The sequence below is a fragment of the Bos taurus genome, chromosome 10 (genome assembly GCF_002263795.3).
Source record: "Bos taurus isolate L1 Dominette 01449 registration number 42190680 breed Hereford chromosome 10, ARS-UCD2.0, whole genome shotgun sequence".
Lineage (NCBI taxonomy): Eukaryota > Metazoa > Chordata > Mammalia > Artiodactyla > Bovidae > Bos > Bos taurus.
The window spans coordinates 26,631,947-26,657,112 of NC_037337.1; the positions used below are offsets into that span (position 1 = coordinate 26,631,947).

General features: G+C 44.4%; 3 protein-coding genes across 3 annotated transcripts in view; all 3 read right to left on the reverse strand.

Moving 5' to 3' along the window:
• RNASE10 (ribonuclease A family member 10 (inactive)) overlaps positions 1–4,320 on the reverse strand; it is a 43,496-nt gene extending 39,176 nt beyond the window's left edge. Inside the window, exon 1 of the mRNA XM_059890794.1 lies at positions 4,233–4,320. The gene's annotated coding sequence lies outside the window, so the exon portion shown is untranslated. The remainder of the gene's footprint in view (positions 1–4,232) is intronic.
• Positions 75–6,370, reverse strand: PNP (purine nucleoside phosphorylase). The gene is given in 6 exon segments (NM_001007818.1): positions 75–712; positions 1,506–1,696; positions 1,788–1,963; positions 2,168–2,271; positions 4,233–4,402; positions 6,274–6,370. Coding segments are annotated over 6 exon segments (870 nt in total). The 5' UTR covers positions 6,285–6,370; the 3' UTR covers positions 75–494.
• Positions 6,371–11,568: 5,198 nt separating this feature from the next.
• LOC790312 (purine nucleoside phosphorylase) lies at positions 11,569–18,639 on the reverse strand. The gene is given in 6 exon segments (XM_002690745.7): positions 11,569–12,794; positions 13,523–13,713; positions 13,805–13,980; positions 14,182–14,285; positions 16,490–16,659; positions 18,526–18,639. Coding segments are annotated over 6 exon segments (915 nt in total). The 5' UTR covers positions 18,582–18,639; the 3' UTR covers positions 11,569–12,576.
• Between the last annotated feature and the right edge of the window lie 6,527 nt (positions 18,640–25,166).

The following is a 25,166-nucleotide window of genomic DNA, read 5'->3' on the forward strand; positions in this document are numbered from 1 at the left end:
GGTCTTATGATTGGTTTCATGTCACTCTCGGTCCATATGCCAACCTTATCCCAAATCACATAAAAATGAAGAAATTACTTCATCTTTGTCTTTATTCAAAATACAATAGCATAAAAATCCAAAAGCAATAGGCTCTTCCCTGTATGGTCGCCCATGCTCTGAGGAGGCAGAACTGAGCTCCGAGGAATGTGAAAGAATCATCTTAAGCCAGTAATAGTTCCTGTGCTGAGTTTGAGGGCCCCAAACTAAATCCTTGGATGTGTGCTAGGGTTGGGGCTCCAGTTCTTGAAGAGGAATAGGAGTGGAAATCATTTTGAGATGACAAAATGACCAGAAGAGGGCTCAGCACCAGTAAGGTCTGGTGGAAGAAGCAGGGAAGGTGACCCTCCTTTCTGCCGCCACCTAAGGCAGAGGCACGTGACTCCAGCAAGGGCTGAAATAGGCAGCAGCTCCCCAGATCCCATAATGGAGAGGCCAACCCACTCCGGGGCTGGTTAACCGGTGTGCCCTGACACTGGAATGCTAGCCATAAGAAGGGAGACAAACTGCTCTAATTTCTGTGCAGCTTGCTTCCCAGCCTCTAGTACTTCCTCATGATTGGCCTTCCCCTGGCTTTCATAATCCATGATGACCTTGTTTGTGATGAGTGAGAAGCCAAAGACTCGAAGTCCACAGTGTCTTGCGACTATAACTTCTGGTACTGTGCTCATGCCTGACGTGAAGAAAGAGGGAAACCAACTGTTAGAATCCCCAAATGACCCTTAGCCTCACCTCCATTCCTGACGTGAAGAAAGAGGGAAACCAACTGTCAGAATCCCCAAATGACCCTTAGCCTCACCTCCATCCATCACCTCGTTGACAATTCGACACTAAGAAAACATCCAATGGAGCAGCTAAACTAGTGTCAAGCTTAGGTTGTTCTGTGTTACCTAAAAGAGTTGGGCTTCAGGGGGCTTTACACACTTCTTATAATATCACCGTTGCAATACTTTATTTCTATCTCTGCTTGTGATCATTTTAATGTTAGTTCTAATGTTGCAATTCTATTTTCCAGCCAGAGGTATAGAAGGTGCCTATGATATTTGCTAAAACCATCAAAAACAGTTATCACACAGTGGACAGTTTTCACATTAGCATTACACTGGTTAAAGTCCTTGGTGCTGGGTGGTGGGTTGAGGCTATAGTGCAAACCTCCCAATCACCTTTAAAGTCAGTAAATTCAACCTTCCCTTAAAGCAGACCCCTCCCTCAGTGTATCATCTAAATCTACAATCTTTTACTCTTTTCCAACCTATTTTACCAGGATCCTCTCTGCAAGCCTCCCAGTCAAGGGAGTTCCCTGGCAATCCGGTGTTTAAGACTCTGTGCTTCCAATGCAGGGACTGCAGATTCAATCCCTGATTGGGGAACTAAGATCCCACATGCCCTGCAGAGCAGCCAAAAACAAAACAAAACAAAAAAGTCTCCCAAAATTATGAAGCCACCAGCCAAGTTCCCCTTCTCACCAACAGCATCTGCCCCTAGATTCCGCAGCAGGCGACACTCTGCCACAGTCTCAAAATTGGGACCCCCCAACATCACGTAGGTGCCTTCCTGTAACTCTCTTTGCTCCCCCATTTGTTTCCAGGTACTGTGAGCTTTCTGCCTCATATCCCGGTCGTAGGCATCAGACATGGCAGGGAAACGAACTCCAAACCTAGAGCACAGGTTGGATTATGTCAGATTAATGGAATTCAGGGAGCTCTCCCAAGCTGACCCATCTAAACAAAAAGAAGCAGGATAGATACCTTTCCTCATTGGGCCCTCTGAGAGGGTTCTCACCACTGAAACCAGGTAGGTTGATGTGATCACGGATCAGCATGATATCGCCAACCTCAAAGTTGGGGTTGAGCCCTCCAGCTGCGTTGGTGACCACTAGGGTCTCCACACCCAGAAGCCGGAAAACCCTCACTGGGAATGTCACCTTAGAAGTGAAAGATAAAACATCAGAGAGTTTTCTTTAAAATTTTACCAATAGACCCATGCAGATAAACATGACATACATCATGAAAGAAGAGAAAGGAGAGAACCAAAAATCTACCTTGCCTAATCAGCTAGGTAGTAAAATAGGAGAGAGAGCTCTATCTCCCTTCTTTCAGACCCAGTCAGGCTTGTGCCCCTGTTTTACCTTCCAAAACGGATAGCCTTCATACATGTGGAACCTGCCCTGCATCATCACACAGGCTCTGCCATTCAAGATCCCAAACACCAGTCGACCAGCATGACCTGGCACTGTATACAGAAAAGAGAAGGAAATGCATGGAATGATGCTTTCATACAACACATATCCCCTGAGCACCTACACTGGCCTGACTCACTGTGTTCAACATGTGAGGGTATAATTAACCAATAGAAAACATCATCCTCTCCACTCTCAGAAACTTTAAGTCTGGTGGGGGTGTGCTCAGTCGCTTCAGTCGTGTCCAGCTCTTTGTGACCCTATGGACTATAGCCTGCCAGGCTCCTCTGTCCATGGGACTCTCTGGGCAAGAATAATACTGGAGTCGGTTGCCATTCCCTCCTCCAGGGGATCTTCCCGACTTAGAGACTAAACCAGGGTCTCCTGTACTGCAGGTGGATTCTTTACTACTGAGCCACCAGGGAAGCCACTGGGGGGAGACAGAAATTAATCATAAACTTAGATACAAGTACACTCTGAGATTACAGCGATGGGGGCAAAGATGTTTAATGTGAATATACACCAGTTACTTTTTAAAGACCTTTAAAAGAATGAGAAAGACATAAGGCAAGAGAATAAAAGAAATAAGTGGGTAATAGAATAGTGGGTAAAAATAGAGTAAGTAGGTAATAATGAATGCATCGAGTGTTGTAGTCATAGACCTCTTTTCCAAAATTTTCAAAACTCTCAAAATGCATATTCTTATGAACATAACTAAGCTATATGCTTCCTCACTCGTGAAAGGCAGCTCATGGTATAGCCTAGCTTCCTAAAAAGGCTATGAACAAGGAAAGGGGCTGACATTGGACCCATACAAATCTTTTTTGTGACTCACAAAATAGTCCTGTGGGAATACATGTCCTGTATGTGACAGGTAGGGGCGTGGGACTGCAAAGATAACTCCTCACACAGACACAGTAACAATTCTTACTATTTCTCTCATCTAACATTTCTGAAGGGAATGAATGGTCTGGGAGAAGAACCAAAACAAAGAGGGAGAGCTCAGAGGGTACTCAGAGATTGAGGAGCATATGAAAAAGTTACCTGTAATAGAGCAGAGGTGATACAGTTAGGAAAACCCAAATAGTATATAAAAAATAAGTTGACAAAGTTTAAAATTAATAATAAACCAACAGAAGTTAGTCCTGAGAAATTAATAATTAAACCAAATAAACTACCCTTGTCCTTGACCAAGTAAACTTGGCCATTTCTCACCTGACCCTCCTCTAAGCCTCACACTTGGCATGAGAAACTTCCTCAATCAGGGATGGAACCCAGTCCTTGCAGTGAACTGTGGAATGTTAGCCACTGGACTTCCAGGGAAGTCTGGCCTTGGAGCTTCTGGCTGCTATTGAGATGCTGGATACACTCTCCTCAGATCCCTCAGAGCTCCACTGTGCACAGGGGGCCCTTCCCCGCCCCCAACAAAGGTCAGTGTGAAGCAATTCTTGTGTTTTCATATATTACCTGGGTATTTGTCTGCAAGAACATGGCAGTCAGTGTGTTCATTTGCTGGAATGTAGCAGTGTGTGCCTTATTCTAGGACTGGAGCCAGAGCTGGGGAGACTGAGAATGGTAGGAACACACAGGATAGGGTGGGGGTGGGGGGCTGACTTTGTCCCGGGAGGTTACAGGCACTTCTTTTTCCACTTGGGATGCAGACTGAAAGAAATGAGCGAGGTGTATGAAGATGTGCTGACCACAATGTGTGGGGGGAAAGGATGTCTATAGGAAGTGATGTAAAGCTTTAGGAACTGAGTCATTAGGCACAGGAAATATGTCATCATACAGTACCATTGACACACACACATGCTCTGTCTGTTAAAATGTTTCTACTGGAGGAATTTCTTTCTAAAGTCATTCCGATTCTTGATGGGTTTTTTCCCTCTCTCACAACAGTTGTTGCAGGGCAAATGCTACAGAGGATACCCAGGATCAGGTATAGAAGTGTTGCCCTCCCATCACAATCCCATCAGTATCCGTCAGTCTCATCCCCCCTTCCCTTTGCCAGTACCTGTACTTTCTGGAAAGTTTGGTATTTCACTGTAGTCAAAGGTCTGGGCTTGAGTCAATTTGTTAACCAGACCTCCTAACCCAGAACCACAGATCACTGCCACTTGAGGTCGCTGTTCGGTATGAGACAAAAGCCATTTTGCAGTGTCTTGATAATCTTCATATGTATATCTAGCAGGAAAAAATGGAAAACCAAGGTGAGATTCACTCCCAACCCAACGGTATCATAAAATAATAACCTTCAGTGTAGAAAGGCTGGCAGGGGTACCAAGATGACAGGGGATACAGAAGTTGGCCAAGGAGCTAGACCAAGCTACTGCACAAAGAAGCAAATCCAGGCCACAAATTTGGTTGTCAAGAACTGGGGGAGAACTGACTGTGTAAGTTTCTCAGCAGCAGCTTGTGAACACTACAGACTCTGGAGCCCACCTCTACAGATTGATCATTCTGGGGAGAGGCCCCAGAATCTCTATTTCTTACAAAAGTGCCTCAGGCAATTTTCATCCGAAAACAGGTTTCATAATTCTGGCCTAAGGGAAGCAGAACTCTTATCTGGATTCTAGTCCCGATTTTGTCTTTTTAAGCAAGTTAACTTGTGCTTCAAATTCTTTTCTCTAGGGTAAAGCAAGGGAATGTGATTGGCCTCACCTATTGTATAGGCTCTGTTTGAAAATGAATTAAAAACTTGCTAACAAGCTCCAAAGATCTTTGAGTCCATAAAATCATGGTACAGGTCCACAGAACTTGAACCTTTTTTTTTTCCCTTTTTTTTACAACTCTTCCCCCTGCCTGTATTTTTCCTCCCTGCCTTCTCCCATCTTTCCTTCTCTTCATCAAGATCCAAGGTCCTTTGCCTTTCAGAGACCTAAAGACATAACCAGACACCCCCAAGAATCAACTGGGAATTTTTCTCACAATTCTAGTCCAATTCTCTCATACCTATCTGGAAAAAAACAAGAAGGGAGGTGGGGAGACTAGGTGTCACAGAGCTGAACACAACTAACTAACCAAACCTCCAGAGGAAACCTTTTTTTTCTTTCAAAAGTACTGCCTTGGAAACTCAATGACTCACACTGGGCTACCCTCAGGCAAGTAGCTGGGCAAGGGACGGGGTAGAGGCAATAGAATTGGGGTCAAAGGATGATGGAGATGAGAAAAGCAGTGAGATGGTAGATATTAATCAAATATCACCCCCAAAAGGTGCAAAGGAAAGGAAAATAGTAGTGAAGCCTGGCTCATCAAGCACGTCGAAGCCACAGCTTACAGGACTTCCTCATTAGCCATCAATATCCCAAAAATGCCCCGAATCCCTGGGCACCCTGAAGCCACCGTGATCCCTAACGCTGGGTAGGGATTTCAAGGACAAAAGCAGAAATAAAGGTTTTCAAAGGCAAGGGCGCGAGGGAGTGCGGGGTGGGATGTGTGGGTGGGGGAGGGGTGGCAGGGAATGGGAAGGATCTGTCATGAGTAAGAATTTCATTTTCTTGGAGAGGCCATCAGCAACTTAATTGGACCTCCAATTAGGAGGGAAGAGAAGTGTTCGCGAGGGACGAGGTGTACTCTCTCCTCGGAAGGAGGAACTCTAGATACGGGCGCCAAAAGTACCTCGCGGCTTTCCCTACACTCTCGAATCGGAATCAGTGACGAGCATATGGGTTAAGAAGACCTCTTCCCCGACATGTGGGTGGAGAAGCACGCTCTCTCTATACTCGCTTCAGTAAGTGCGTGGCCCAGCGCACGCACACACAAACACCGGGTCCTTTAGGGAGTAGTCCACGATTTACTAACCAGTCCCCTTCCTGCTCTGATGGCGCCACCCTGCTCGATTCCCGCCGGCGCCCCTGCCAGGGCCGGCCGCACCACTGCTCTGCTGCTTTGCCCCTGGTACCATGCTCCTAGCCAGGACTCTCTGCATCTCCGGGGCACTCATTCCCGCTCTTGGCAATCTCGAGACCCAGAGTGCTGTGTTTTCAGGGCTCGAAGATAGCCATTTCCTCTCCCCAAGGTCCTCCTGGATCCCCTGGGCCTGGTCCCCGCCTTACCCATTCGCCATGGTCCCGAAGACGCCCTCTCGATGAGTTTGCCCTTCTCGGTTTATATCTGCTCCGCTGAGCTGAGCTGGCTCCAGTAACAGAGTGTTACCCACCCAGCGACTGTTTGCACCGCGCTGGCTCATTATATCCCCAGCGCCAGAGTCCCCAGCCAATGGCAAGCGAGTACTCAGCCATTGGCTGCGTCTCCATGGTGACCCGCCCAGACTCAAGAGCCCCGGGCAAGCCTCTAAATCTAATGGAAGTTCTTTCCAGCCACAGTCCAGCTGCACTTGAGCTTAGGCGGAGTGGGAGGGGAGACGGGACGGAGGGAGGTGGGAGCGTCCAGTGTTGTGCCTCTGCACCCAGTCCTTACAGCACGTCGGGTTTCCAGCTTGGAAGCCTGTGCGGGAACAGGGCTAGAAGTTCGGAAGAAGAACCTCTAACCATCTGTCTGCACCCCCATTCCTGACCGTGTCTACAGCAAATCATGAGAGATTTGAAAAGAGAAAAATTTAAACCTTAGATCCTGCAAACTCGAAATAAAATTAAGTAGCCTCTGTCTGAGTTCCTTCCTGAACAAAGGAAAAAGGGTGATTCTACTTCCCTGGTGACTCAGATGGTAAAGAATCCGCCTGCAGTGTGAGAGACCTGGGTGCTACTCCCTGAGTGGGAAGAGCCCCTGGAGAAGGGAACAGCTAGCTACCCACTCCAGTATTCTGGTCTGGAGAATTCCATGGACAGTATAGTCCATGCACTGGAGAAGAGAATGGCAAACCACTTCAGTATTCTTCACTTGAGAACCCCGTGAACATGTGACACTGAAAGATGAACTCCCCAGCTAGGTAGGTGTCCTATATATTGGGCATCTATCCTATATATTGGGTATAGTCCATGAGGTCACAAAGAGTAGAACATGACTGAGCAAATTTCACTAGCAATTAGGCTGATCTGGAGATTATAGGATTTGGAAAAACATATAGCCCTACCTTAGAGACCATAGGCTGCCTCAGGCCAAATTACAAGGAGGGAGCACAGCCCCACCCATCAGCAGAAAATTGGATTCAAGATTTATTGAGCATGGCCCTGCCCTTCAGAGCAAGACTCAGTTTTCCCCAGAGCCAGTCCCTCCCATCAGGAAGCTTGCACAAGCCTTTTATCTTCATCCATCAGAGGGCAGTCAGAATGAAAACCACAATCCCAGAAAACTAACCAAAATGATCACATGGATCACATGTTACAGCCTTCTGTAACTCAGTGAAACTATAAGCCAGGCAGGGTAGGGCCACCCAACACAGATGAGTCATGGTGGAACGTTTTGACAAAATGTGGTCCATTGGAGAAGGGAATGGCAAAGCACTTCAGCTTTCTTGCCTTGCAAACCCCATGAATAGTATGAAAAGACAAAAAGATAAGACACTGAAAGATGAAGACCCCCAGATTGGTAGATGGTAGATACGCTGCTGGAGAAGAGAAGAGAAATAGCTCCAGAAAGAATGAAGAGGCTGAGCCAAAGCAGAACCTGGAATGTTAGGTCCATGAATCAAGGTAAATTGGAAGTGGTCAAATAGGAGATGGCAAGAGTGAACATTAATCTTTTAGGAATCAGTGAACTAAAATGAATGGGAATGGACAAATTTAATTCGGAAGACCAACTACTGTGGGCAAGACTCTCTTAGAAGAAATGAAGTAGCCCTCATAGTCAACAAAAGAGTGTGAAATGCAATACTTGGGTGCAATCTCAACCATGACCAGAATGGTCTCAGTTCGTTTCCAAGGCAAACCATTCAATATCACAGTAATCCAAGTCTATGTCCTGACCACTAATGTTGAAGAAGCTGATGTTGACTGGTTCTATGAAGACCTACAAGACCTTTTAGAACTAACACCAAAAAAAGATGTCCTTTTCATCATAGGGGATTAGAATGCAAAAGTAGGAAGTCAAAAGTAATGGGCAAGTTTGGCTTTGGAGTACAAAATGAAGCAGGGCAAAGGCTAACAGAGTTTTGACAAGAGAACGCACTGGTCATAGCAAACACTTTCTTCCTAAACACAAGAAATGACTTTACACGTGGACACCACCAGATGGTGATGTCCAATATCAAACTCTGATTTTATTTGCAGCTGAAGATGGAGAAGCTCTAAACAGTCAGCAAAAGCAAGACCTGGAGCTGACTGTGGCTCAGATCATGAGCTCCCCGTTGGAAAATCCAGGCTTAAATTGACGACAGTAGGGGAAATCATTAGGCCATTCAGGTCAGACCTAGATCAAATCCCTTACGATTACAGAGTGAAAGTGACAAACAGATTCAAGGGATTAGATCTGATAGAAAGAGTACCTGAAGAACTATGGACAGAGGTTTGTAACATTGTACAGGAGGCAGTGATCAAAGCCATACCCAAAAAAGAAATACAACAAGGCAAAATGGTTGTCTGAGGAGGCCTTACAAATATCTGAGAAGTGAAGAGAAGGGAAAGGCAAAGGAGAAAAGGAAAGATATACTTATCTGAATGCAGAGTTCCAAAGAATAGCAAGGAGAGATAAGAAAGCCTTCTTAAGTGAATGATGCAAAGAAACAGAGGAAAACAATAGAATGGGAAAGGCTAGAGATCTCCTCTATGTAGGAAAAGGCTATATATTTTTATCCTGCTTATTTAACTTGTATGCAGAGTACATAGAAAATAGAAAATTAGAGATAACAGGGGAACATTTCATGCAAAGATGGGCACAATAAATGACAGAAACGGTATGGACTAAAAGAAGAAGATAAGAAGAGATGTTAAGAATACACAGAAGAACTATACAAAAAAGATCTTAATGACCCAGATAACCATGACAGTGTGGTCACTCACCTAGAGCCAGATATGGTGCACTGCGAAGTCAAGTGGGCTGTAGGAAACATCACTATTAACAAAGTTAGTAAAGGTGATGGAATTCTAGCTGAGCTATTTCAAATCCTAAAAGATGATGCTGTGAAAGTGCTGCGCTCAATATGCCAGCAAATTTGGGAAACTCAGCAGTGGCCATAAGACTGGAAAAGGTCAGTTTTCATTCTAATCCCAAAAAAGGGCAATGGCAAAGAATGTTCAAACTACCCCACGATTGCACTCATTTCACATGCTAGCAAGGTAGTTCTCAAAATCCTTCAAGTCAGACTTCAACAATATGTGAACTGAGAACTTCCAGATGTACAAACTGGATTTAATAAAGGCAAAGGAATCAGAGATCAAATTGCCAATATCCATTGGATCATAGAAAAAGCAAGAGAATTCCAGAAAAACACCTACTTCTGCTTCATTGACTACACCAAAGCCTTTGACTGTGTGGATCACAGCAAATTGAGGAATATTCTTGAAGAGAGGGCAATACCAGACCACCTTACCAGAAACCTGTATGTGGATGAAGAAGCAACAGTTAGAACCAGACATGGAACAACAGACTGGTTCAAACTTGGGAAAGGTGTACATTAAGGCTATGTATTTTCACCCTGCTTATTTAACTTCTATGCAGAGTACATCATATGAAATCCTGGGCTGGATGAAATGCAAGCTGGAATCAAGATTGCCTGAAGAAATAGCAATGACTTCCGATATGCAGATGTCCCATCACTTCCCTATCACTAGATGGGGAAACAATGGAAACAGTGACAGACTATTTTCTGGGGCTCCAAAATCCCTGCAGCCAGTGAGTGCCACCATGAAATTAAAAGAATCTTGCTCTTTGGAAGAAAAGCTATGACAAACCTAGACAGCATATTAAAAAGCAGAGACATCACTTTGCTGACAAAAGGTCTGTCTAATCAAAGTTAGGCAAAGGTCCGTATAGTCAAAGACTACTGGTTTTTCCAGTAGTCATGTATGGATGTGAGAGTTGGACCATAAAGAAGGCTGAGCTCCAAAGAATTGATGCTTTCAAATTGTGGTGCTAGAGAAGACTCTTGAGAGTGCCTTGGACTGTAAGATAAAACCAGTCAATTCCAAAGGAAATCAATCCTGAATATCCATTGGAAGGACTGATACTGAAGCAGAAGCTCCAATATTTTGGCCACCTGATGTGAAAAGCCAAGTCAGTAGAAAAGACCCTGATGCTTGGAAAAATGGAAGGCAAAAGAAGGGGGCAGCAGAGGATGAGTTGGTTGGATGACATCACGGACTCAACAGACATGAGGCTGAGCAAACTCCAGGAGACAGTGAAGAACAGGGAAGCCTGGTGTGCTGCAGTCCATGGGGTTGCAGAGTCGGACACCACTTGGAGACTGAACAACAAAATTTCTGTAGGGCACTGTAAGGCCCTTGAGAGGAAAAGACCATTTTTACATTCTGAACTTAACATTCTCTTAGCTAATGGTGTTAAACAAATATTCAATAACTTGATGAAAAGAAGAATGGATGAAAGGAAGAGTAGTCATAGTGCCCCTCCAGGATGCTTTTGTGTTCGATTCAGCTAAGTAGGTCAGTTACTAAACAAAGGATTATTTATAAGAGTTCTGGAAAGCTTTCCTGCCAAAATTTTTCTTCCATATGATACTACTACTAATTGAAATGTTACCACTATTGGAGGCTGACCCAGCTCTACCCTCTCTCAAAAGGCAAATATGCCAGCCAGCTGAAGGCAAGCTAATAAGCACAAAGAGTTCAGTGAAAAAAAAAAAAGAGTTCAGTGAGCCAATGAGTCATGCCTGGGCTTACGTCACAGGGAGGTTCTGATCAAGCAGAGTGAGAAGGCTAACGCCCAGGAAGAAAGCAATAGGAGGAAAAGGGCTGCTCCAAGAGAAGAGGCCAGGGTATGAGTCAGGCTCGCAAGGGCTGGCAGCACTCTCATCAGCAGTGGCGTGGCGGGCAGCAGAGAAAAGGGTATTTGCCATTGCACTGTGAGAATGGAGTGAAGGAGTGTATGGCTGCTGTGGATTATGGCAGGTGTTTGGGTGAGGGTAACGAAGGAAATCAATAGGAAATACAACTAGGGCATAACAAGGAAGTGGCAACTATGGAACACAAGCTGAGGTCAGTGAACTAATTCAGATATTCACGAGCAGACAGAAACTACCAGAAAGCAAAGGGGCAGAGGAAGACTGATCCGAGGGAAGTAGCCATCATGTGCCCGAAGTTAGCCTTTCCTTATCTTCTAGCACTTCCTCTTACTTTCACCTCTTTGTCTTTCCTTCATCCTACCCTGAATTCACATACCACCTCATCTCAGTTCTTCCCTGTCTAAGAAGCACAGTCAAACAAAATGTGGTCTCATGATTGGTTTCATGTCACTCCCGGTCCATATCCCAACCTTATCCCAAATCACATAAAAATAAATTTATTTCATCTTTCTCTTTATTCTCAAAATACAATAGGATAAAAATCCAAAAGGAATAGGCTATTCCCTCTATGGCTCCAGTGCTCTTAGGAGGCAGAACTGAGCCCCGAGGAATGTGAGAGGACCATCTTAAGCCAGTAATAGTTCCTGTGCTGCACATGGAAACAACCTAGATGTCCATCAGCAGATGAATGGATCAGAAAGCTGTGGTACATATACACAATGGAGTATTACTCAGCCAGTAAAAAGAATACATTTGAATCAGTTCTAATGAGGTGGATGGAACTGGAGCCTATTATACAGAGTGAAGCAAGCCAGAAAGAAAAACATCAATACAGTATGCTAATGCATATATATGGAATTTAGAAAGATGGTAATGATAACCCTGTATGCGAGACAGCAAAAGAGCACAGATGTATAGAACAGTTTTAGGTCTCTGTGGGAGACGGAGAGGGTGGGATGATTTGGGAGAATGGCATTGAAACATGTATAATATCATATATGAAATGAGTCACCAGTCCAAGTTCAATGCAGGATACAGGATGCTTGGGGCTGGTGCACTGGGCGACCCAGAGGGACAGTGTGGGAAGGAGGAGGAAGGGGGTTTCAGGATGGGGAACACGTGTATACCTGTGGTGGATTCATGCTGATGTATGGCAAAACCAATACAATATTGTAAAGTAATTAACCTCCAATTAAAAGTAAATAAATTTATATATATAAAAAAAATAGTTACTATGCTGAGTTCGAGGGCCGCACCAAATCCTTGGATGTGTGCTAGGGCTGGGGCTCCAGTTCTTGAAGAGGAATAGGAGTGGAAATCATTTTGAGATGACAAAATGACCAGAAGAGGGCTCAGCACCAGTAAGGTCTGGTGGGAGAAGCAGAGAAGGTGACCCTCCTTTCTGCCGCCACCTAAGGCAGAGGCACGTGACTCCACCAAGGGCTGAAATAGGCAGCAGCTCCCCGGATCCCATAATGGAGAGGCCAACCCACTCCGGGGCTGGTTAACTGGTGTGCCCTGGCAGTGGAATGCTAGCCGTAAGAATGGAGACAAACTGCCCCAATCTCTGAGCAGCTTGCTTCCCGGCCTCTAGTATTTCCTCGAGACTGGCCTTCCCCTGGCTTTCATAATCCATGATGACCTTGTTTGTGATGAGTGAGAAGCCAAAGACTCGAAGTCCACAGTGTCTTGCAACTATAACTTCTGGTACTGTGCTCATGCCTCACGTGAAGAAAGAGGGAAACCAACTGTCAGAATCCCCAAATGACCCTTAGCCTCACCTCCATTCATCACCTCGTTGACAATTCGACACTAAGAAAACATCCAACCAAGCAGCTAAACTAGTGTCAAGCTTAGGTTGCTCTGTGTTACCTAAAAGAGTTGGGCTTCAGGGGGCTTTACACACTTCTTATAATATCACCGTTGCAATACTTTATTTCTATTTCTGCTTGTGATCATTTTAATGTCAGTTCTAATGTTGCGATTCTATTTTCCAGCCAGAGGTATAGAAGGTGCTTATGATATTTGTTAAAACAATCAAAAACAGTTATCACACAGTGGACAGTTTTCACATTAGCATTACACTGGTTAAAGTCCTTGGTGCTGGGTGGTGGGTTGAGGCTGCAGTGCAAACCTCCCAAACCTTTAAAGTCAGTTAATTCAATCTTCCCTTAAAGCAGACCCCTCCCTCAGTGTATCATCTAAATCTACAATCTTTTACTCTTTTCCAACCTATTTTACCAGGATCCTCTCTGCAAGCCTCCCAGTCAAGGGAGTTCCCTGGCAATCCAGTGTTTAAGACTCTGTGCTTCCAATGCAGGGACTGCAGATTCAATCCCTGATTGGGGAACTAAGATCCCACATGCCCTGCAGAGCAGCCAAAAAAAAAAAAAAAAGACAAAAAAAGTCCCCCCACATTATGAAGCCACCAGCCAAGTTCCCCTTCTCACCAACAGCATCCGCCCCTAGATTCTGCAGCCGGTGACATTCTGCCACAATCTCATAACTGGGGCCAGCCACCATCACGTAGGTGCCTTCCTGTAACTCTCTTTGCTCCCCCATTTGTTTCCAGGTACTGTGAGCTTTCTGCCTCATATCCCGGTCGTAGGCATCAGACATGGCAGGGAAACGAACTCCAAACCTAGAGCACAGGTTGGATTATGTCAGATTAATGGAATTCAGGGAGCTCTCCCAAGCTGACCCATCTAAACAAAAAGAAGCAGGATAGACACCTTTCCTCATTGGGCCCTCTGAGAGGGTTCTCACCACTGAAACCAGGTAGGTTGATGTGATCACGGATCAGCATGATATCGCCAACCTCAAAGTTGGGGTTGAGCCCTCCAGCTGCGTTGGTGACCACTAGGGTCTCCACACCCAGAAGCTGGAAAACCCTCACTGGGAATGTCACCTTAGAAGTGAAAGATAAAACATCAGAGAGTTTTCTTTAAAATTTTACCAATAGACCCATGCAGATAAACATGACATAGATCATGACAGAAGAGAGAGAGAACCAAAAATCTACCTTGCCTAATCAGCTAGGTAGTAAAATAGGAGAGAGAGCTCTGTCTCCCTTCTTTCAGACCCAGTCAAGCTTGTGCCCCTGTTTTACCTTCCAGAACGGGTAGCCTTCATACATGTGGAACCTGCCCTGCATCATCACACAGGCTCTGCCATTCAAGATCCCAAACACCAGTCGACCAGCATGACCTGGCACTGTATACAGAAAAGAGAAGGAAATGCATGGAATGATGCTTTCATACAACACATATCCCCTGAGCACCTACACTGGCCTGACTCACTGTGTTCAACATGTGAGGGTATAATTAACCAATAGAAAACATCATCCTCTCCACTCTCAGAAACTTTAAGTCTGGTGGGGGTGTGCTCAGTCGCTTCAGTCGTGTCCAGCTCTTTGTGACCCTATGGACTATAGCCTGCCAGGCTCCTCTGTCCATGGGACTCTCTGGGCAAGAATAATACTGGAGTCGGTTGCCATTCCCTTCTCCAGGGGATCTTCCCGACTTAGAGACTAAACCAGGGTCTCCTGTACTGCAGGTGGATTCTTTACTACTGAGCCACCAGGGAAGCCACTGGGGGGAGACAGAAATTAATCATAAACTTAGATACAAGTACACTCTGAGATTAGAGCGATGGGGCTAAAGATGTTTAATGCGAATATACACCAGTTACTTTTTAAAGACCTTTAAAAGAATGAGAAAGACATAAGGCAAGAGAATAAAAGAAACAAGTGGGTAATAGAATAGTGGGTAAAAATAGAGTAAGTGGGTAATAATGAATGCATCGAGTGTTGTAATCATAGACCTCTTTTCCAAAACTTTCAAAACTCTCAAAATGCATATTCTTATTACCATAACTAAGCCATATGCTACCTCACTGGTGAAAGGCAGCTCATGGTATAGCCTAGCTTCCTATAAAGGCTATGAACAAGGAAAGGAGCTGACATTGGACCCATACAAGTCTTTTTTGTGACTCACAAAATAGTCCTGTGGGAATACATGTCCTGTATGTGACAGGTAGGGGCGTGGGACTGCAAAGATAACTCCTCACACAGACACAGTAACAATTCTTACTATTTCTCTCATCTAACATTTCGAAGGGTAATGAATGGTCTGGGAGAAGAACCAAAACAAAGAGGGAGAGCTCAGAGGGTACTCAGAGATTGAGGAGCATATGAAAAAGTTACCTGTAATAGAGCAGAGGTGATACAGTTAGGAAAACCCAAACAGAGTATAAAAAACAAGATGACAAAGTTTAAAAAGATTAATCCACTTTTCACTGAGTGCAGTGCCCTTGTCACTGGGGGTAGAGTGGCAGATGGAGCCAAAGTCACTACTATCTCTCTCCGAAAACTTTGCACTCCCTTCTCTGTACTATTTCCTTCTCCAACCCCATTGCCACTCCCTGCTCTGGTCTCCTAGTCTTGTTCCAAAGGGAATGAAAAATATTTGTTAAAAGTCTTAACTCTCCAGGGAAAAGAGGAAGGAAGGTACAATCTGAAAAATTAATAATAAACCAACAGTAGTTAGTCCTGAGAAATTAATAATTAACAAATAAATTACCCTTGTCCTTGACCAAGTAAACTTGGCCGTTTCTCACCTGACCCTCCTCTAAGCTTCACACTTGGCATGAGAAACTTCCTCAATCAGGGATGGAACCCAGTCCTTGCAGTGAACTGTGGAATGTTAGCCACTGGACTTCCAGGGAAGTCTGGCCTTGGAGCTTCTGGCTGCTATTGAGATGCTGGATACACTCTCCTCAGATCCCTCAGAGCTCCACTGTGCACAGGGGGCCCTTCCCCGCCCCCAACAAAGGTCAGTGTGAAGCAATTCTTGTGTTTTCATATATTACCTGGGTATTTGTCTGCAAGAACATGGCAGTCAGTGTGTTCATTTGCTGGAATGTAGCAGTGTGTGCCTTATTCTAGGACTGGAGCCAGAGCTGGGGAGACTGAGAATGGTAGGAACACACAGGATAGGGTGGGGGTGGGGGGCTGACTTTGTCCCGGGAGGTTACAGGCACTTCTTTTTCCACTTGGGATGCAGACTGAAAGAAATGAGCGAGGTGTATGAGGATGTGCTGACCACAATGTGTGGTGGGAAGGGATGTCTACAGGAAGTGATGTAAAGCTTTAAGGAACTGAGTCATTAGGCATAGGATATATGTCATCATACAGTACCATTGACACACACACATGCTCTGTCTGTTAAAATGTTTCTACTGGAGGAATTTCTTTCTAAAGTCATTCCGATTCTTGATGGGTTTTTTCCCTCTCTCACAACAGTTGTTGCTTGGCAAATGCTACAGAGGATACCCAGGATCAGGTATAGAAGTGTTGCCCTCCCATCACAATCCCATCAGTATCCCTCAGTCCCATCCCCTCTTACCTTTGCCAGTACCTGTACTTTCTGGAAAGCTTGGTATTTCACTGTAGTCAAAGGTCTGGGCTTGAGTCAATCTGTTAATCAGACATCCTAACCCAGTACCACAGATCACTGCTACTTGAGGTCAGTGTTTGGTGTGAGACAAAAGCCATTTTGCAGTGTCTTGATAATCTTCATATGTAAATCTAGCAGGAAAAAATGGAAAACCAAAGTGAGATTCACTTCCAACCCAAGGGTATCATAAAATAATAACCTTCAGTGTAGAAAGGCTGGCAGGGGTACCAAGATGACAGGGGATACAGAAGTTGGCCAAGGAGCTGGACCAAGCTACTGCACAAAGAAGCAAATCCAGGCCACAAATCTGGTTGTCAAGAGCTGGGGGAGAACTGACTGTAAGTTTCTCAGCAGCAGCTTGTGAACACTACAGACTCTGGAGCCCACCTCTACAGATTGATCATTCTGGGGAGAATCTCTATTTCTTACAAAAGTGCCTCAGGCAATTTTCATTCGAAAACCAGGTTTCATAATTCTGGCCTAGAAGAAAGCAGAACTCTATCTGGATTCTAGTCCCAATTTTGTCTTTTTAAACAAGTTAACTTGTGTTTCAAATTCTTTCCTCTAGGGTAAAGCAAGGGAATGTGATTGGCCTCACCTATTGTGTAGGCTCTGTTTGAAAATGAATTAAAAACTTGCTAACAAGCTCCAAAGATCTTTGAGTCCATAAAATCATGGTACAGGTCCACAGAACTTGAACCTTTTTTTTCTTTTTTTACAACTCTTCCCCCTGCCTGTATTCCTCCCTGCCTTCTCCCATCTTTCCTTCTCTTCATTAAGATCCAAGGTCCTTTGCCTTTCAGAGACCAAAAGACATAACCAGACACCCCCAAGAATCAACTGGGAATTTTTCTCACAATTCTAGTCCAATTCTCTCATACCTATCTGGAAAAAAACAAGAACGGAGGTGGAGAGACTGATGTGTGACAGAGCTGAACACAACTAACTAACCAAACCTCCAGAGGAAATCTTTTATTTTTTTCAAAAGTACTGCCTTGGAAACTAGATGACTCTACCATACACTGGGCTACCCTCAGGCAAGTAGCTGGGCAAGGGACAGGGTGGGGGCAATAGAACTGGGGTCAAAGGATGATGGAGATGAGAAAAGCAGTGAGATGGAAAAAATTAATCAAATATCATCCCCAAAAGGTGCAAAGGAAAGCAAAATAATTGTGAAGCCTGGCTCATCAAGTACGTCGGAGCCACAGCTTACAGGACTTCCTCATTAGCCATCAATATCCCCAAAATGCCCCGAATCCCTGGGCACCCTGAAGCCACCGTGATCCCTAATGCTGGGTAGGGATTTCAAGGACAAAAGCAGAAATAAAGGTTTTCAAAGGCAAGGGCGCGAGGGAGTGCGGGGTTGGGGCGGGGGGTGGGTAAGGGTAGGGGAGAGGTGGCAGGGAATGGGAAGGTACTGTTGTTCAGTTTCACGAGTAAGAATTTCGTTTTCTTGGAGAGGCTATCGGCAACTTCACTGGACCTCCAACTTGGAGGGAAGAGAAGTGTTCGCGAGGGACGAGGTGTACTCTCTCCTTGGAAGGACGAACTCTAGATACCGGCACCAAAAGTACCTCGCGGCTTTCCCTACACTCTCGAATCGTAATCAGTGACGAGCACGTGGGTTGAGAAGACCTCTTCCCCGATATGTGGGTGGAGAAGCACGCTCTGTCTATACTCGCTTCAGTGAGTGCGTGACCCAGAGCACACACACACACACACCGGCTCCTTTAGGGAGTAGTCCACGGTTTACTAACCTGTCCCCTTCCTGCTCTGGTGGCGCCATCCTGCTCGATTCCCGCGGGCGGCCCTACAGGGCCGGCCGCACCACCGCTCTGCTGCTTTGCCCCTGATACCATGCTCCGAGCCAGGACTCTCTGCATCTCCGGGGCACTCGTTCCCTCGAGACCCAGAGTGCTGTGTTTTCAGGGCTCAAAGATAGCCATTTCCTCTCCCCAGGGTCCTCCTGGATCCCCTGGGCCTGGTCCCCGCCTTACCCATTTGCCATGGTCCCGAAGACGCCCTCTCGATGAGTTTGCCCTTCTCGGTTCATATCTGCTTCGCTTAGCTGAGCTGGCTTCAGTCACCGAGCGTTACCCACACAGTTAGCTGACTGTTTGCACCGCGCTGGCTCATTATATCCCCAGTGCCAGAGTCCACAGCCAATGGAAAGCGAGCCAATGGCAGACTCAACAGCCCCGGGCAAGGCTGTAAATCTAGTCTGAGTTCTTTCCAGCCGCAGTATCTTTGTCGAGCTGCACTTTATCTTAGGCGGAGGGGGAGGGGAGACGGGACGGAGGGAGGTGGGAGCATCCAGTGTTGTGCCTCTGCACCCAGTCCTTACAGCACGTCGGGTTTCCAGCTTGGAAGCCTGTGCGGAAAGAGGGCTAGAAGTCCGGGAGAAGACCCTCTAACCATCTGTCTGCACCCCCATTCCTGACCGTGTCTACAGCAAATCATGAGAGATTTGAAAAGAGAAAATTTTAAACCTTAGATCCTGCAAACTCGAAATAAAATTAAGTAGCCTCTGTCTGAGTTCCTTCCTGAACAAAGGAAAAAGGGTGATTCTACTTCCCTGGTGACTCAGATGGTAAAGAATCCGCCTGCAGTGTGAGAGACCTGGGTGCTGCGCCCTGAGTGGGAAGAGCCCCTGGAGAAGGGAACAGCTAGCTACCCACTCCAGTATTCTGGTCTGGAGAATTCCATGGACAGTATAGTCCATGCACTGGAGAAGAGAATGGCAAACCACTTCAGTATTCTTCACTTGAGAACCCCGTGAACATGTGACACTGAAAGATGAACTCCCCAGCTAGGTAGGTGTCCTATATATTGGGCATCTATCCTATATATTGGGTATAGTCCATGAGGTCACAAAGAGTAGAACATGACTGAGCAAATTTCACTAGCAATTAGGCTGATCTGGAGATTATAGGATTTGGAAAAACATATAGCCCTACCTTAGAGACCATAGGCTGCCTCAGGCCAAATTACAAGGAGGGAGCACAGCCCCACCCATCAGCAGAAAATTGGATTCAAGATTTATTGAGCATGGCCCTGCCCTTCAGAGCAAGACTCAGTTTTCCCCAGAGCCAGTCCCTCCCATCAGGAAGCTTGCACAAGCCTTTTATCTTCATCCATCAGAGGGCAGTCAGAATGAAAACCACAATCCCAGAAAACTAACCAAAATGATCACATGGATCACATGTTACAGCCTTCTGTAACTCAGTGAAACTATAAGCCAGGCAGGGTAGGGCCACCCAACACAGATGAGTCATGGTGGAACGTTTTGACAAAATGTGGTCCATTGGAGAAGGGAATGGCAAAGCACTTCAGCTTTCTTGCCTTGCAAACCCCATGAATAGTATGAAAAGACAAAAAGATAAGACACTGAAAGATGAAGACCCCCAGATTGGTAGATGGTAGATACGCTGCTGGAGAAGAGAAGAGAAATAGCTCCAGAAAGAATGAAGAGGCTGAGCCAAAGCAGAACCTGGAATGTTAGGTCCATGAATCAAGGTAAATTGGAAGTGGTCAAATAGGAGATGGCAAGAGTGAACATTAATCTTTTAGGAATCAGTGAACTAAAATGAATGGGAATGGACAAATTTAATTCGGAAGACCAACTACTGTGGGCAAGACTCTCTTAGAAGAAATGAGGTAGCCCTCATAGTCAACAAAAGAGTGTGAAATGCAATACTTGGGTGCAATCTCAACCATGACCAGAATGGTCTCAGTTCGTTTCCAAGGCAAACCATTCAATATCACAGTAATCCAAGTCTATGTCCTGACCACTAATGTTGAAGAAGCTGATGTTGACTGGTTCTATGAAGACCTACAAGACCTTTTAGAACTAACACCAAAAAAAGATGTCCTTTTCATCATAGGGGATTAGAATGCAAAAGTAGGAAGTCAAAAGTAATGGGCAAGTTTGGCTTTGGAGTACAAAATGAAGCAGGGCAAAGGCTAACAGAGTTTTGACAAGAGAACGCACTGGTCATAGCAAACACTTTCTTCCTAAACACAAGAAATGACTTTACACGTGGACACCACCAGATGGTGATGTCCAATATCAAACTCTGATTTTATTTGCAGCTGAAGATGGAGAAGCTCTAAACAGTCAGCAAAAGCAAGACCTGGAGCTGACTGTGGCTCAGATCATGAGCTCCCCGTTGGAAAATCCAGGCTTAAATTGACGACAGTAGGGGAAATCATTAGGCCATTCAGGTCAGACCTAGATCAAATCCCTTACGATTACAGAGTGAAAGTGACAAACAGATTCAAGGGATTAGATCTGATAGAAAGAGTACCTGAAGAACTATGGACAGAGGTTTGTAACATTGTACAGGAGGCAGTGATCAAAGCCATACCCAAAAAAGAAATACAACAAGGCAAAATGGTTGTCTGAGGAGGCCTTACAAATATCTGAGAAGTGAAGAGAAGGGAAAGGCAAAGGAGAAAAGGAAAGATATACTTATCTGAATGCAGAGTTCCAAAGAATAGCAAGGAGAGATAAGAAAGCCTTCTTAAGTGAATGATGCAAAGAAACAGAGGAAAACAATAGAATGGGAAAGGCTAGAGATCGCTATGTTCAGTTCAGTTCAGTTCAGTCGCTCAGTCGTGTCTGACTCTTTGCGACCCCATGAATCGCAGCACACCAGGCCTCCCTGTCCATCACCAACTCCCGTAGTTCACTGAGACGTCCATCGAGTCAGTGATGCCATCTAGCCATCTCATCCTCTGTCATCCCCTTCTCCTCTTGCCCCCAATCCCTCCCAGCATCAGAGTCTTTTCCAATGAGTCAACTCCTTGCATGAGGTGGCCAAAGTACTGGAGTTTCAGCTTTAGCATCATTCCTTCCAAAGAAATCCCAGGGATGATCTCCTTCAGAATGGACTGGTTGGATCTCCTTGCAGTCCAAGGGATTCTCAAGAGTCTTCTCCAACACCACAGTTCAAAAGCATCAATTCTTTGGCGCTCAGCCTTCTTCACAGTCCAACTCTCACATCCATACATGACCACAGGAAAAACCATAGCCTTGACTAGCTGGCCCTTTGTTGGCAAAGTAATGTCTCTGCTTTTGAATATGCTATCTAGGTTGGACATACTTTCCTTCCAAGGAGTAAGCGTCTTTTAATTTCATGGCTGCAGTCACCATCTGCAGTGATTTTGGAGCGCCAAAAAATAAAGTCATTTTCATCCTGCTTATTTAACTTCTATGCAGAGTACATAGAAAATAGAAAATTAGAGATAACAGGGGAACATTTCATGCAAAGATGGGCACAATAAATGACAGAAACGGTATGGACTAAAGAAGAAGATAAGAAGAGATGGTAAGAATACATAGAAGAACTATACAAAAAAGATCTTAATGACCCAGATAACCACGACAGTGTGGTCACTCACCTAGAGACAGATATGGTGGACTTCGAAGTCAAGTGGGCCTTAAGAAGCATCACTATTAACAAAGTTAGTAAAGGTGATGGAATTCTAGCTGAGTTATTTCAAATCCTAAAAGATGATGCTGTGAAAGTGCTGCGCTCAATATGCCAGCAAATTTGGGAAACTCAGCAGTGGCCATAAGACTGGAAAAGGTCAGTTTTCATTCTAATCCCAAAAAAGGGCAATGGCAAAGAATGTTCAAACTACCCCACGATTGCACTCATTTCACATGCTAGCAAGGTAGTTCTCAAAATCCTTCAAGTCAGACTTCAACAATATGTGAACTGAGAACTTCCAGATGTACAAACTGGATTTAATAAAGGCAAAGGAATCAGAGATCAAATTGCCAATATCCATTGGATCATAGAAAAAGCAAGAGAATTCCAGAAAAACACCTACTTCTGCTTCATTGACTACACCAAAGCCTTTGACTGTGTGGATCACAGCAAATTGAGGAATATTCTTGAAGAGAGGGCAATACCAGACCACCTTACCAGAAACCTGTATGTGGATGAAGAAGCAACAGTTAGAACCAGACATGGAACAACAGACTGGTTCAAACTTGGGAAAGGTGTACATTAAGGCTATGTATTTTCACCCTGCTTATTTAACTTCTATGCAGAGTACATCATATAAAATCCTGGGCTGGATGAAATGCAAGCTGGAATCAAGATTGCCTGAAGAAATAGCAATGACTTCCGATATGCAGATGTCCCATCACTTCCCCATCACTAGATGGGGAAACAATGGAAACAGTGACAGACTATTTTCTGGGGCTCCAAAATCCCTGCAGCCAGTGAGTGCCACCATGAAATTAAAAGAATCTTGCTCTTTGGAAGAAAAGCTATGACAAACCTAGACAGCATATTAAAAAGCAGAGACATCACTTTGCTGACAAAAGGTCTGTCTAGTCAAAGTTAGGCAAAGGTCTGTATAGTCAAAGACTACTGGTTTTTCCAGTAGTCATGTATGGTTGTGAGAGTTGGACCATAAAGAAGGCTGAGCTCCAAAGAATTGATGCTTTTGAATTGTGGTCCTGGAGAAGACTCTTGAGAGTCCCTTGTACAGCAAGGAATCAATCCAGTCAATCCTAAAGGAAATCACCCCTGAATATTTATTGGAAGGACTGATGCTGAAGCTAAAGCTCTGATGCCCAGCCACCTGATGGGAAGAGCCGACTCATTGGAAAAAACCCTGACTGTGGGAAAGATTGAGGGTGGGAAAAGAAGGAGGCAACAAAGGATGAGATAGTTGGATTGTGTCTTCAGCTTAATGGACATGAGTTTGAGGAAACTCAGGGAGATAGTAAAGAACAGGGAAGCCTGGAATGCTGCAGTCCATGTGTTACAAAGAGTTGGACACATCTGAGCAACTGAACAACAATCAGGGATCTAAATCTAGACCCAGAGAAGAAGAAAAGGTTTCTAGTGGCAAGAATTCTCAGATCATCACAGGAGGATGCAGCAAATCCCCTTCTCCAGGTGTTTTCAACCAAATTCCTTATGGGTATTAAGCTTTGGGATTCGGTAATAAGAAATATTCCAATAGTTGTGTATGGATGTGAGAGTTGGACCATAAAGAAAGCTGAGTGCCGAAGAGTGATGCTTTTGAACTGTGTTGTTGGAGAAGATTCTTGAGAGTCCCTTGGACTGCAAGAAGATCAATCCAGTCAATCCTAAAGGAAATCAGTCCTGAATATTCACTGGAAGGACTGATGCTGAAGTTGAAACTCCAATACTTTGGCCACCTGATGCGAAGAACTGACTCACTGGAAAAAACCCTGATGCTGAGAAAGATTGGAGGCAGGAGGAGAAGGAGACGACAGAGGATGAGCTGGTTGGATGGCATCACGGACTCAATGGACATGAGTTTGAGTAAACTCTAGGAGTTGGTGATGGACAGGGAAGCCTGGCATGCTGCAGTCCATGGGGTTGCAAAGAGTCGGACATGACTGAGCAACTGAACTGAACTGGACTGAACTGAATGAGAAATAGGAATTTCCCCCATGTTCTCCAAATTATGTCATTTATAAAATATTTCCATACATTCTTTATTTGTTATTATGGATATATATTTTTTAAGTTGTTGATTAAGAAATAATAGTATTTACAAAGAATTGTAGTCTGTAACAGATAGTCAAATGCTGTAAACTGTCAGTGAACATTATTGGGTGGTATTCTAATAGCAAGCAAAATACAGCTGTCAGTCTGTTTTGGTAAATAAGTTTTATTGGAAAACACACATATACACACACACACACACACACAATTCCTAGATCCTTGACACAGACAAAGGATGGGGATAGGGTGGGGATCGAATGAGAAAATGACAATTTCTTGATTTACACAATAATTGATGCAAGGAATTCAGATAATTAGAGAACTCTTCCCCAAAATGAAAATTCTTGTAACAGAACTACTAAAAATAACATCTTTGTAAGAATTCAGCTATTTTCTGCCCCTACTTTTATAAGTTTAACCAAATTGATGTCAAATCACAAATCAATGGTCCTTACTTAGTTATTGGAATCCTCCACCTATTTCCACTCTCCTAAACTCAAACCTTTCCTGCTGGCCCTTTTACCCAACACCATGGCCCAAACCAATGTTTCCCAGACCTGTTTCTAACTCATTCATGATCAACTATGTACTAGAACTGTTCTTGTGCTAGGGACATAAGAATATGAATAAGAATATGCACCCATATGAATATGGGTGCATATTCAGTTGTGTATGACTCTTTGCAACCCCATGGACTGCAGCCAGTCAAGATCTTCTGTCTGTGGGATTTTCCAATATATATAAAAACAAAAATAACATATATAAAGAACTGAGTGCAGTGTCAAATGACTGATTTATTCTATCACTATTATTGGTTTATTATTATTTTCCTTATTCATCCAGTAATTTTAGCAAAGGTAACAAATGGGTAGTCTAAAAGTAATGTTTCACCTTAGAAATGTGTGTACAATTGAGACATGGAAACCATGATTTTGAATGATGGATAAGTTCAGTCATAAGAAAAAATCAGCCCAGGTATAGTATCTATCAATATTCAGTTGCTGAAGGTTTTTTTTTTTTTTCCTTTTAATTTTCTTGGTTGTGCCACATGGCATGTGTGATCTTAGTTCACCAACTCATATCCCTTTCGTTGGAAGCAAGGAGTCCTAACCAGTGGACCACCAGGGAAGACCCTGAAA